General features: G+C 36.0%; 1 protein-coding gene across 1 annotated transcript; it reads left to right on the plus strand.

Annotated features, from left to right (window-relative positions):
* The first annotated feature begins 1,000 nt into the window (after positions 1-1,000).
* On the plus strand, positions 1,001-14,510 carry LOC131929106 (myoglobin-like). Its single transcript, XM_059285303.1, has 14 exons — positions 1,001-1,284; positions 2,311-2,406; positions 2,883-3,002; positions 3,220-3,338; positions 3,744-3,758; positions 6,137-6,236; positions 6,769-6,925; positions 7,560-7,611; positions 9,616-9,685; positions 10,452-10,527; positions 11,198-11,299; positions 12,166-12,262; positions 12,687-12,763; positions 13,771-14,510. The coding sequence occupies exons 1-14, from the start codon at positions 1,186-1,188 to the stop codon at positions 13,932-13,934; spliced, it is 1,344 nt and encodes a 447-aa protein (XP_059141286.1). The 5' UTR covers positions 1,001-1,185; the 3' UTR covers positions 13,935-14,510.
* The last annotated feature ends 124 nt before the right edge of the window (positions 14,511-14,634 follow it).

Consider the following 14,634-nt stretch of genomic DNA (forward strand, 5'->3'; position numbering starts at 1 on the left):
TAGAGCAACGCTATTCTCTTTTAAAATAAACTTGGCCCTAACGGTGCTGCTAAGATAGAAATGAGTGCAACAAGTTGCTTCTAGTTATTTACAGCCGGTACGGCCGAACCTGCACCTGCACGTTATAAATATGCCAAGCACGCTCTTTATGTATGCTACACACTGTGCGGGTTCAGCTACTGAACCACGAAGATCTGTTTCTCAGCTACACACCACTATGTGTGTCACCACAAAGCCTCACAGGGTCAACAACAAGTTACTTAACTCAAGATATATTTTTAAAAAACCTGAATCGTCACACGTAACAAAATGTCAGTTCTTCTCAACCGAATGACACCAGAGTTCTATCCCCTATCTAGATAAACATATTTTTAAAAATGTTTTTAACATTGGTTTTTATTTTTTTTTAAAATGTTTGTTATATTTGTTGATATTTTAAAAAAGTATGTTTATAACATTGATTTATATTTTTAAACAAATACTTATAACAAAGGTTTATATTTTAAAAAGTGTTTTTATATTGGTTTATATTTTTAAAACTGTTTATAACTTTGGTTTATATTTAAAAACAATGTTTTTAACACTGGTCTATATTAAAAAAATGTTTATAACACTGTTTTATATTTTTAAAAAAACATTAAAACATTGGTTTATACTAAAAAACAAATGTTTATAACATTGGTTTGCTTTAAAAAAAAAGAAAAACACATATTTTTTAAATACTTTAATCCTTCCCGAAAAAAATTATCATAAAGGCATCCCCCCCCCCCCAAACACACATACCATACACACCAAACTTTCAGATTTTTTTTCTCGATGCAAATGTTAATTAATGGACGGCTCATTAGCGTGTTGTGTGTCGCCTAACCATCGTACCAACAGTCAAAGCACACATAAATTACCCAACTCATTCTCAGGCCCTCGACTTTATCTGCGTGTCATTAACTGCACACATGTCCCTGGTATCATCTACCACTAGACCACCGTACCATGGCCCACATTTATCCCCTACACAACCAGACCACAGTTCGCTCTAACGGAGTTGATGATATCAGCAACAAACGCCGCGACAAGGTTTGAGCTTTGTTGTCGTTTGGTCAGGGAGAACTTCGTTGTAGTTCACAATAAAAAAAATAAACAATTTGATAAACTGACCGCTTGACTTGTGAGATTAGTAAAGCCAGCATGAGCCCCATGATTCACGATGGATTAGCTGATCTAAAAATAGATCTGAAACACTACCACGTGACAAATACAACTGGATTTATGCTCGACCGCCCTCTGGTGAGTGTTATTTTAATACAACAATCGTCACACACAATCTAGAAACATCTTGAAATATCCTCACTATGATAATTTTTAAATATTTATTTTAGCGAAACATGTGGCTAGTTTTCTTGAAGTACTCACGTAAACTCCAAAATATTCACAATGAATTAGCTAAAATTGATACACACCCAAAACATCAAAATTAAAGTAGCAAAAATTGTTGACCATCTAGAAAATATTTTTTTCCCTACTTTACGGTCCATGTAGCAGGTGAAGTAGAGTACCGGCAGCCTTTACTTTCACAAACATGAGTCAGTAATCCATGGGTGGACTCGTTGAGACTCGAACCTGGGATCCTAACTCGAGGCTTTTGGGTTAGCTGTCGAACGCCCTACCATTCAACCAAACTGTCCCTTGAGTAATAAGAAGTGACACCAAAATATTCACTTTGAAGTATTTAAAAACTACTATTTAATGTTGGCAAATAAACCATGCGCAGTTACTTTAAAATACACTAACGACACTAAATGTACAAGCATTCAGCAGTAACTACATAGATCTAATGAATAAGCAGTAACTACATAGATCTAATCAATAAGCAGTAACTACATAGATCTAATGAATAAGCAGTAACTACATAGATCTAACGAATAAGCAGTAACTACATAGATCTAATGAATAAGCAGTAACTACATAGATCTAATGAATAAGCAGTAACTACATAGATCTAATGAATAAGCAGTAACTACATAGATCTAATGAATAAGCAGTAACTACATAGATCTAATGAATAAGCAGTGACTACATAGATCTAATGAATAAGCAGTGACCAAATAGATCTAATAAATAAGACCCTTTTCCCTTACAATAACGTCACTAAATGTGCTGAGCATTCAGCAGTAACTACATAGATCTAATGAATAAGACCATCTGCCTTCACTGCGGCTTCAAATTACATTAACATCTCTAAAAGTGCTGAGCATTCAGTACTAATTATACAAATCTGAATAATAAGACCCTTTGCCTTCCCCGCCCCACCAGACGGAGCTGCCAACCTACTTCAAACCATGGGAGGACATCGCCAGCTCTGTGGCCAGTCTCATAGAGCGTCGAGAACTCAGGAATGCTGTCCTAAAGGTCAGTGACCCTAACATTAAATGAGTCGAATGATGTGTGTACTAAATAGAGGGGAAAACAGGGTTAAGGGAATAAAGCCGCTTATCAAAGTCGTCCGCGTTTTCTACACCACACTTCATTTTTCACTCAAAAGATTTGAACTCTTTTTAAGATCAGATTTAGGAGACGAATTTCGTTAGAAACCCTCTACTACGCATACTGTTAATTTCTTCAGATGCATTTATTGGATCTATTACAATTTTAGCCACCCCCATTTTCTGTTTTCTATTCATATTTCTCCACTGGTCCTATAACATTCCTAGTAATAAAGTCTCCCTATATTTCTCTATAACTGGTCCTATAACAACCTGAGTTACCAAGCCTCCCTCTACTTGTCTACTGGTCCTATACCAATCCTAGTTACTAAGACCCCCTATGGTTCTCTATAACTGGTCCTCTAACAACCCTAGTTACCAATTCTCCCTGTACTTGTCCAGATGCCCCTACTTGACCACAACAAACTGACGGGCCACAGACAGCTGAGACTCGCTCACCTGCAACTGGCCATGATCGCGTCTGGTTATGTCTGGCAAGATGGTGACGTCAACGTGCCCAAGGTAAATTACAGGTGTCTGTGGGGGGGGGGGGGGGGCTAATGTAAAATCAGAAAGATAATTAATTAATAAACTCATTAAGGTATTTCATACACGTACGGTCATTCAGTTTCCTAATTAAATGTCCTTCAACTTAATCCAAATCCCCAACGCTAGCTAGTGAGCATTGAAAATTAGACTACCACACAAGATGTGACATGACTAAATGTATGAATTGCAGGTGCTGCCTAAGAGTGTGGCTGTTCCCCTGTATTACATATCTCAACACCTCGGCTTACACCCTATCCTGAGTCACGTTGACCTGGCTCTAGCCAACTGGACACTAGTGGACCCGGAAGGGTAGGTCCCACCCAGTGTTTCTTCCAGACATTTCTCCGCGGGGGGAGGGGGCACTTGAAATTTTTGGTGGAGGGGAGGGGGCGGGATAGAATTTCCAGGGGTAGGGGCGGACCCTGTTAAAAGTATATATTTTCTATACAAATTCCATTTTGTTTGGGGGAGGGGTGGGGGGGGGGGGGAAGAAAGGGGCGGTAGACTTTCTTCGGGTGGGGGGGGGGGTGCTCCCCCGAAGAGATGCCTGGAAGAAACTCTGCTCCCACCTGAGAAAATACAAACATTTGAATTATTAGCCAACTTACTTTTAACATAGCTTTAGCAAAATATTTATCTCATTATACAATTAATTAACTGTTTTCACTATTTGTTTAATCCATAACATTTTCAATTATATCTTTTTTTTAACAGGCCAATCGACTTTGAGTAAGTTTGAATTCATTTAAAATATAAGTTATTGAAAAGTAAATATAATTTTTTAAAGGTATTAAATAGTGCACCAATTACCCTTTGTAGTCTTTGCCAAAAATTAAACGATCATTAATATGGGGGCCTAGATTTATATTTGAAAAGATTTAAATGCCAAATGATTATCAACTATTTAATTATAATGGGGTTTTAGAATATCGATCACAGAGTTTCGGTAGAATCGCTCATTGTATTGTTTGTCTTACTAAAGTGAAATACAGATTATAGCCTAGGCTCAACTTAGTCAAAGACAATCAATATACCATGGAAATGTAGCTTAAAATATAAAATAATATTTTCAAGTTCAATGGGTTTTCAAGCTTTATAACATTGATTCTAAAAAAAATTAAATTTATTAACTATTTTCGAATTTGAGTTGCTTTTTTTTAAAATATGTTTTTTTACCACTGATTTGAAACAATAGATAAAGACATATTTAAAACATAAATTTATATCAACAATAATGATCGAACCTAACTCGCCAAACCTGGTTACCCCCCTTACTATTTTTTCGACAATAAACAACCCAGAAGTTTTTAGCAGCTGCAGTTAGCACGGTACGTACTACCTTACAAGAACACATGTTATCATAGACTAGTGCGTTGTATCTAACGAGGGGTGTGTGGGTGTTTGTACGTATGTATGCATGTTTGTGTGTATGTGTGTAAGTGTGTTTGTATCTGTATATATGTATATGCGTGCGGCGTCAAAACGGCCAATGACAAAACGGCCCCGTCAAAACGACCCCGACAAATCGGCGCCGACAAATAGGCCCCGTCAAAATGACCCCGTCAAAAGGGCCAGCGACATATGGACCCCGTCATATATATATATATATATATATATATATATATATATATATATAAATTTATATATGCTTTGTTTCCTGGGAGGGGGTGAAAATACGAAGTGCCGCACCGGGTGACACCCGACCTAGCGACGCCACTGGCCTGAAGGCTGACGAAGGGGCCCACTGATAATTTTTGCATAGGGGCCCAAAAATCCTAGCTACGTCACTGCACTGATAATACCGTTTCTGTAGAAACTAAGTCTCCGGCAAAGCGGTCTCATTGAATATGATACCTGCCAGTGGGACCCCTTCATGAATATTCTTTAGAGTTAGCTTATCCAACACTCTTATGTAATACAACGTATGCATCTCTTGTTCGGCAGGCCTTATTTTTATATTAGTTTATCTATTATAAAATATAGTATGTTTTAATTTAAGGGTCATCTATCTATTACATCCATAATTGAGTCGGTTATAGGCTGTTCCAACTCAGTGTGTGGGGAGAAGGGTCCACGCTGTACCTTCCTAACTGCAGTATGCTTGTAGGTTATCAAAACAAGATGCTGTTATCATGTAAACATCATGTAGATCATACATTTACACTTCTGTTCTCGCTTTTAAGCAACAGATCTTTTCGGTTGTAAATTAAACATTATCAAAACTTTAGAATTGGTGGAATTTAGCTGTTAAGGGCTCGATTTGTTTGTGAATTAATGTTGGTTCATGAAAAACAATTTCATTCGGGCATTAAAAAGAGGTTATAGCGGTGTTTGAGGTAGGACACAATGGTTACTTTTATGCCAATAGTGGTCATATCATTAATTTTTCTGGAGCCAATATGTCGGGAGTCATTTTGTCAATAGCCAATAGGTCGGGAGCCCTATTGCCGGGAGCCAATATGTCGGGAGCCCATTTGTCGGTAGCCAATATGTCGTGAGCCCATTTGCCGGGAGCCCATTTGTCTTGAGCCCTTATGTCGGGAGCCAATATGTCGGGAGCCGCTTTGTCGGGAGCCAATATGTCCTGAGCCTATTTGTCAGGGGTTAATATGTCGGGAGTCCATTTGTCGGGAGCCTAAATATCGGGAGCCCATTTGTCGGGAGCCTATATGTCGCAAGTCAATATGACGGGAGCCCAATTGACGGGAGCCAATAAGTCGGGGCCCTTTTGACGGGGCTATTTTGACTGGGTCGTTTTGTCGGGGGTCGATTTGACGGGGTCAAATTAACGGGGCCGTTTTGACGGGGCCGATTTGTCCCGGGCCGTTTTGACAGGGCACCATGTATATGTGTGTACCTGTATATAAGTATGTGTGTGTGTGTTTGTACCTGTATATAAGAATGTGTGTGTGAGTTTGTACCTGTATATAAGTGTGTGTGTGTGTGTTTGTACCTGTATATATGGATGTGTGTGTGCTTGTACTTGTATACAGGACCTACCTGTATGTAAGTGTACGTGTGTTTTTGTGTAAAAACTGTTTTCTTTTCTATCGTTCTCATTAAAATGTTGCATGTTAACACCACTGTATATCTGTCTACTTGAGCAGCAACCTTGCCTGTATCTATCACCTACCTGGTGGGGCAGAGAGCGACTGGTTTTGTATTGTGACCTTTATGGCAGAGTTCAACTTCGCCAAGTGCCTAGAGGTAAAGGACTGTGTTTCTTTCAGACATTTTTCTTAGAGGGAGGGGGGGCTAAAAACCTTCATAGGGGGCAGTCAATAACATTTTTTTTTCTTTTTCGGGGGGTGGGGGGGGGGGCACTGGTCATAGTATATTTCTGAAAATATTTCTATTTCGTCCGAGGTGTGGGATTGGGAGGGGGGGGGGGGTGTCGTGGACCTTCGCTGTGGGGGTGGGGTGGGGTGTAGATTCCTGAAAGAAACTCTGGTAGTGCTGTGCTTGAAGAATTATTTTTATAATTAACTAAGCACATAATTGCTTATGGCAATGACGTGATGATTGTGACAGGTTACTTCAGAGATTATGTGTGTGTGTGTGTGTGTGTGTGTGTGTGTGTGTGTGGGTGTGTGTGATTGACTTGTGTTTGTGTGTGCATGTATAGCGCCGACAGACCCCCTTTAAAATAATATTATGAAACTAATTGAAAATGTTCTTGAAATTTAGCTGCATTGTTAAATACAAATGTTTTTCCCCTTATAACGAACAACGTCTCCAGCCGATGGTGAATATTTTAGAAGTTCTAGACAACTACCAGAAGCTTCCTGTGGGTGACGTCACACAGAGAGACAGAATCGTTGACAGACTGGTGCAACAGCTGGATGGACTGTTGGCTGGAGTCTTGGATATGCAGTACTCACTCACACGCATGCACGGTAGGGGCTATACACTCACACGCATGCACGGTAGGGGCGATACACTCACACGCACGCACGGTAGGGACTATAAAGTCACTCTCTTATATATCTCTTAGTCTGTTCTTTCTATTTCTTCATATCGAAAGCGGATTAGTTAATTTTTTTAATAGTCCCCAACAATTTATTTTAAGGGAAAATTAATTTGGTCATCAGTTAAAACTGTACGATTAATTTTAGAGTTCTAAAATTTCATTAGATCTAATAATTTATATAATTAGCCATCTATTTCATTGCTTCGCTTGAATATTTGTTCTAAATATATATCAGAAATTGATCAGTTGTATATTAGTAAATGAGAGTGTACACACAAACTTCTATATTAGCCTTACACATCCACAAGAAATATGGCTGTCGTATTTGTGTAACACATCCACAAGAAATATGGCTGTCCTATTTGTCATATACGTTCACAAGAATTATGTCTGTCGTATTTGTCTTACACGTTTTCAATAACTATGTCTATCGTATTTGTCTTACACGTATACAATAACTATGTCTGTCGTATTTATCTAACACGTTCACAAGAATAATGTCTGTTGTATTTGTCTGATACGTTTACAATAACTATGTCTGTCGTATTTGTCTTACACAGACAAACTGGCTGGGGATACGTTTTACAAAGTCATCCGTCCCTTCTTTGGTGGGTAAGTCATGACTTTGTTTTAAGTGACTTTAGGCAGGCTGCATGATCAGTTACTGGTTTTACAAAACGCGGTGTGAGCTGAGATTGACAGGTCGATAGAGAATCAATCAAAGTATTGATCTATAAGAAGCTAAGGTAGGACATGGTAATCAGGTGAAAGGCAACACATTAAAAATAACATAAGGGGAGTTCAGATAAAATCTATTAAAAGCAAACTAAATAAAGAAAAGGACAAAGAGCTTAAATTAAAGAGGAACAAGGAACAATTATAAAGAGCTAATGAAATTTCTCGTCTACTGGCGTGAAATGTATTTAATTGGGAGCTTTGATAACCCAAGAGTTCACACACTACACGCTAATATTGCGTTTCCAAACTGATAGTCACTCCTGCAAAGTACTATGAGGGATGCGAAAAAGTTTTCAGTGATCGATACATTATGTAACACACCACTGTTTTATGCATTGAGGTACAATGCAATGTAGAAAAAAAAATGTTATAATTAATATAATTGTTTTACTTAGAATGTTAAATTCCTAATTACTTCCCTTCCTCTAAATACAAATTCATCAGGGGACACAACCTATACATATACATTTCTTCACGTTTGTAACGAGAAAAATCTAATAATAATACATTTTAAATTAACGTTGTTGTTATTATTTTTAAGAAATATAAATACTAAAACGATTTTTAGAAAGCGAGTGCCAAATTTACATTAAAATAAATTTACATTACAATATTTGACTGTTGTTTAAATAGGAAACTACCGGCGAAGTTTAACGCATTAATTTTAGACAACTAAGAAATTTACAATGGGTCTTGTCCGAGGTATTCTTCTAGTCTATTTCTTAATTCCAAATATTGGGCTACACTACAGGAGCTTAGGTCAGGGGTCGGCAACCTGCGGCTCGCGAGCCGCATGCGGCTCCTTTGATGTCAAGATGCGGCTCTTCAGCTCCATGCACAAATATGTATAATTTTTTTTATTTTCGAAAATTAAAAATATTGTTCTACAACATTTGGTGATGAATGATATAATAATAAATATAAACAATAAACACTCGCTATTATATTAGAATATGTATTTTCTAATTTTCTATGTACTTTCTATTATATATATATATATAAATATATATATATAAATATATATATATATATATATATATATATATATATATATATAGATATAGATATAGATATAGATATAGATATAGATATAGATATATATATATATTGTCCTAATAAAATATCATAATATTGAAATAAAAAATGTGTGTGGCTCTTTAAAACTGGGAAATTTTGTAAATTGCAACTTTTGGCTCTTCCGTCTCAAAAGGTTGCCGACCCCTGGTTTAGGTTCAAGGGTAAATTCAGGATACACGGAATGATAGATCATAAATTACAGTGACACCCTTCAAGCGTGGCTTCAATGCCAACCCGTGGCATTACGGTTAAGGATGGGGCAGTCAAAAAAAAAAGTTGCATCCCCTAATGATTACAATAGTATAATCAGGTTTTATGCCATTTTTTATTTTATTTCAGATTATCCCCCCCCCCCCCACATATCTCTCTCAATTCTACACAGACCACAAATAAACATTTAATTAAATATTTAAATATTCACATTTAATAAAGTCGAAATCAGAATTTTTTAAAATTTTATGTATAAATAAACCACTTTTAAAGAAAGAAAGTGCCTGTAAGAAAGTAGATTATTATTGCAAATCTGTATCAGCCCTCACAAGCCGATGTTAAAACTGTAATACAAAAGAAAACATAGCAAGCCAATCTCTTCATATGCCGAGGTCATAGAAATAGGTGAACTCTACTTCACTTGTGAACCGTCAGGTTTAAAAAGGGAACGTTACTAATTTTGCTTAAAGTACATAAAAAGTACTATGTGATCAGTTGCTTTTAATTAATTATGTTTTAATATTCCTTAAAGAAAAAACTTGAAAAAAAAAACAATAATTGATTTTTGTTTTATTTTTCTCTCTCTCTCAGGTGGGGAGGAGAAGGAGGCCCCTTGCCTAATGGACTGGTCTATGAGGGCGTGTCAGAAAATCCTTTAAAAGTAAAACTTTTTAAAAACTCTGATGTTATCGTGTTGTATGTAGGGATGGTGTTGGTTAGGTTTACTGAGCTCACTCAGCATATATATGTACTCGGCACTAGTTGGGGGTGGGGGGTGGGCATAAAGCTCACATATATTGTAGAGACAAAACTATAATGTTTTGATATGACGACTGAAAATCTGATTAGTATAATGCAATTATTAGTGTGAGTAAAAAGTCTAAGGAATGTATTTATTCAATTCTACAAAAAAAAATTCTTTTTGCAGCTATCAAGGTACACAAATCAAATTTAGATCTATATTCTAACCTTAGCTATCTAGACTATTCTTATGGTTTTACGGAAACGATAAGCAAAAGGGCGCTTTCTCTATTAACGAATAATTTTTATGTGTTTTTTGTTTGCAAGTTATAGGGGGAGGGGGGCAAAAAAGTTTCAAATCGCGTTTTACGAATTTGTCACTAGCCCAGTAAAGGAATAAATATCCCTTTGGCGCCGCAAGGCAGGGGAGGGGGGACGGGATACCATTTAGGGGGTAAAACTTACTGCCAAAACATAGTTTATCCAGGTAAATAATAAAATAAAAGGGACGATGGCAGACACGAAACCGTCAATCCAATTGTCGTTTGATACTTTTATTACTCTCCCTTGTGATGATTTTGGTAAAGATATCACTTATCCTTCTATATTTGATTGTCTCCCATATCATCTTATGTGAATTATCTCCCTTATCATCCTATGTTTGATTATCCCCCTTATCCTTTTAGTATTTTGGTGACACCGCAGCCCAGTCTTCAACCCTTCAACTTCTGGACGCCCTGCTCTGTGTAGAACATGACCAAGGTGAGATAACTGAACACTAGTTAGAACTAACTACTATCAACTTAAAATCGTATAAAGAGGGCAGCATCCATTATTTAATGTAGAAGCCAACATATTCCGTGTACTCGGAAAACCGCGCAAACAGAAAAACGCTCAAATACAAACTAAAAATCCTAATATAATTCAATTTTGTCATATTTCGAAGAAATATGTTTTATTATGCTACAATGTACATGTAGCCACTCTTTGTTAATGCCTATAAATGGTCGATTTAAGAAAGCAAAATTGACATGCGCAGTTTTTTTGTGCGCAGCTTTGGGGTTGCGCTGTTTTCAGTTGCGCATCTTTCCGGTCACTCGTTTTGTAAAACATTTCCTAAATAAAGTTATCGGCAATTTGAAAACGTTATTTCAAGAACATTTTAAATTTTCATCTGTTGTTGCTCGTTTGCGTTTTGTGAAGCTTATGTTTGCATACTTCCTTAATAACTTTGTTAGCTAAGATTTGAATAAGAAATTAACTTTGTAATACAGAGAAGATGAGAATCAGTGTATGTGTTGTTCAGCCTGCATGAGCCTTGTTTGCTAGGTTTAGGGTTATGTTTGGATTATCTGTGATATGGGTCTATATTTGTTGTTTCTTGATTTGGGCCGAACATGAGATTAACATTTCTCGTTTGTTTAATGTCCAGAAAAACGAGACACGATTTTGCTGATGAGGATGTACATGCCCACAGCCCATAAAAGACTGATCGAGGACATTGAGAACAGGAAACACAAGCTGAGGCATTTAGGTACAATGTAGTTAACATTTTTTACTGCATGTATTACAGTGTTCAAATTACAAATTATAATATGTGTATAAAAAGTAATATAAATAATATTATTATCCAATCTAAAAATTGGGGTGATTTTTTTTTCTAATTCTGAAATTTTATAATAGAGATAAGAACTTTGTTGGGTGTTCTTTAACTTTAAGTTTGTGGTATTTATAATTAAAGCCAGTAATGGCAGTAGATCAAATGAGAAAATCAATTCTTAAGCAAGTGGTCCCCCTTGGTCAGTAAACAATTTAACCGTTCTAAGTCATAAAATGTCTTTAGTACCAATTTTGTTTTGTCGCCACTGATATTGATGTCCTTATCAGTTCTTCACCTTAAGGCATGGTAAAAACTATTTTCTTTTTCAATCCGCGGAAGTCATGCTAAAAGCAGTTTCTCTTTCAGTCACCTCAAGTCATATTTAAGTTTCAGTCATTTTAAGTCATATTTCTCTTTCAGTCACTTCAAGTCATGTTTCTCTTTCAGTTACCTCAAGTCATGTTTCTCTTTCAGTTACCTCAAGTCATGTTTCTCTTTCAGTCACCCCAAGTCATATTTCTCTTTCAGTCACCCCAAGTCATGTTTCTCTTTCAGTCACCCCAAGTCATGTTTCTCTTTCAGTCACCCCAAGTCATATTTCTCATTTCAGTCACCCCAAGTCATATTTCTCTTTCAGTCACCCCAAGTCATATTTCTCTTTCAGTCACCCCAAGTCATATTTCTCTTTCAGTCACCCCAAGTCATGTTTCTCTTTCAGTCACCCCAAGTCATATTTCTCATTTCAGTCACCTCAAGTCATATTTCTCTTTCAGTCACCTTAAGTCATATTTCTCTTTCAGTCACTTCAAGTCATGTGGATTCACTGACCGAGGCCTATAACAAGTGTCTTTCAGCCGTTGTCAAGTTCAGAACGGGTCATCTTCAACTTGTCTCAAAGTAAACATTTAGTGTTTACCTCCTAACAAATATTTTAGCTAATTGATAGACCAGTAAATTAACCTATATCGGCATGGAATATCGTTAAAAAATATCTGATTTTTTTCACAGTGATGTTTTCAATTAATTTAAACATTTCATATAGTATTTGATAATGCTTTTTAAATACTAATGTAATGATTCTGGGTATTCGTTAGATAACAAACACAGATAAATAACATTGTGTATCCATATTATCTTAGTGTAGCTCTAGTATCTTTGTGTATCCCTAATATCTTTGTGTAGTTCCTATATCATTGTGGAGCCCTGATATATTTAATTATATTTGTATGTTCTAGGACGATTGTGTAGCCTTTGTGTTTTTCCTTTGGTGGTGTTGCTTTTTACACAATATAAAATACACAATTTATTGTTTTCTCTTTAGATATGTGTTAATGCCAGCGAGGAAGTCAACACAGGACAGTGTAGAAAACTTAGATCTTAAGGGAACAGGAGGCACAAGTGAGTGTGGCTTTATCTTTTAACGATTGAAAAACCCACACAAAAAGCTTGTTGTTGAAATTATGTAAAACGGTCTAATGTACACTAAAACTAGTTACTTTAGCACATTTCCGTATATTATAAAAGTTTTTGGCTTAATTGTGTTATTATTTAGTTAATTGGGTAATATTTGTCGTAACATCAGATTTAAAATCCGTTGAATATTAAATTAAAAATTGACAAAACACAAAAAAAAATCATATGGACCAAACTTGACATCAAATGGTACTAAAGTAAAGACGACACAGTGTACAAAATTTACTTAACAAGCTAGTTACACAATAATTGTGAGGTTTTTGTGTAGGCCTATGAGTTTATTTACTATGTAAATTGTATGACTATGTGAAGTATAATTGTATATTTATTAAAAATATGTATAGAGTGCTTATTTATGAGACAGGTTCGATGCCGTTGATTTATTTATGCCACATGTTTGATGCCCTTTATTTATACCACATGTTTGATGCCCTTTATTTATGCCACAGGTTTATGCCATTTATTTATGCCACAGGTTTATGCCATTTATTTATACCACAGGTTTGATGCCCTTTATTTATGCCACAGGTTTCATGCCCTTTATTTATACCACAGGTTTCATGCCCTTTATTTATACCACAGGTTTCATGCCCTTTATTTATACCACAGGTTTCATGCCCTTTATTTATGCCACAGGTTCGATGCCCTTTATTTATGCCACAGGTTTGATGCCCTTTATTTATACCACAGGTTTCATGCCCTTTATTTATACCACAGGTTTCATGCCCTTTATTTATACCACAGGTTTCATGCCCTTTATTTATGCCACATGTTTGATGCCCTTTATTTATGCCACAAGTTTGATGCCCTTTATTTATGCCACAAGTTTGATGCCCTTTATTTATACCACAAGTTTGATGCCCTTTATTTATGCCACAAGTTTGATGCCCTTTATTTATGCCACACGTTGATGCCCTTTCTTTATGCCACAGGTTTAATGCCGTTTCTGAAAGGTTTGAAGCAAGATACACTAGACGCCACAGCAGTTACCAACAAAAGGGACACATTTTTTGGGATCAAGTTTGGTGTTTTAGTTGCAGTTGTAGCCTCGGTTGCTGTTGGTCTAGTCGTTAGGCTTGTTGCGAATAAAAAATAAATGTATAGGTTTAGATAGCTTTAAATCAAATAAAACAGTGCTTATGGAGTTCGTTTGTTAAGGCAATTTTCCTACATTATATGTTGGTTAATATTGAATGTATTGAATCTAATTTTACGACTTTTTGTTGGTTAATATTCAAGAAATTGAAGCTAATTTTCCGACTTTATTTGTTGGTTAATATTCAAGGCATTATCGTTTTGTATATTTTCTTTTCCATTTTGTTTAATTAAAAAAATTATAATTATAATTATTTTTGTGAACAATATATGGTGTACTTTTCAAGGCATTTATCAAACAAAAACAGAGAATAGTATTTTAGGCACTAAATCAAACAATGGTTTAGACTATATGGGAGAAGGGGTGGGGATGGGGACATGCAGAACTAAAACGTGGAACTCAAATTACTGCTGTAGCGGCGTAAACAGTTAGTGTTGCCGTCATGCTCATGGAGAATTGATCAAACAAAGCTGTTTACAATTGCACCGCCAGGCTCATAACAAAGGTGTTTACACATTCAAAGTAAAATAACTTTTTTAAAACATTAAAAAATAAAGTGTTTACTTATTTACATTTTCTCATATACGTGTTACCAATAAAAAGGGATTTTTGTCGACGATTGAGCATGATTTATTTGTTTGCTAAATAATTATAAATGGTTGTAGATTTATATAAATAGAACTACCTTATAATAGTATAA

Source organism: Physella acuta, unplaced genomic scaffold (assembly GCF_028476545.2).
Source record: "Physella acuta isolate Inbredline_101_S28 unplaced genomic scaffold, ASM2847654v3 ptg001598l, whole genome shotgun sequence".
NCBI lineage: Eukaryota > Metazoa > Mollusca > Gastropoda > Physidae > Physella > Physella acuta.

What these genes read in the sequence shown, in the direction of transcription:
- LOC131929106 (XM_059285303.1), top strand. Translation starts at nt 1,186, where the DNA reads ATGAGCCCCATGATTCACGATGGATTAGCTGATCTAAAAATAGATCTG. An exon ending in ACACAAGCTGAGGCATTTAG is followed by an intron (nt 11,300 to 12,165) that starts GTACAATGTAGT and finishes TTTCTCTTTCAG; the next exon opens with TCACTTCAAGTCATGTGGAT. An exon ending in CATCTTCAACTTGTCTCAAA is followed by an intron (nt 12,263 to 12,686) that starts GTAAACATTTAG and finishes TTTTCTCTTTAG; the next exon opens with ATATGTGTTAATGCCAGCGA.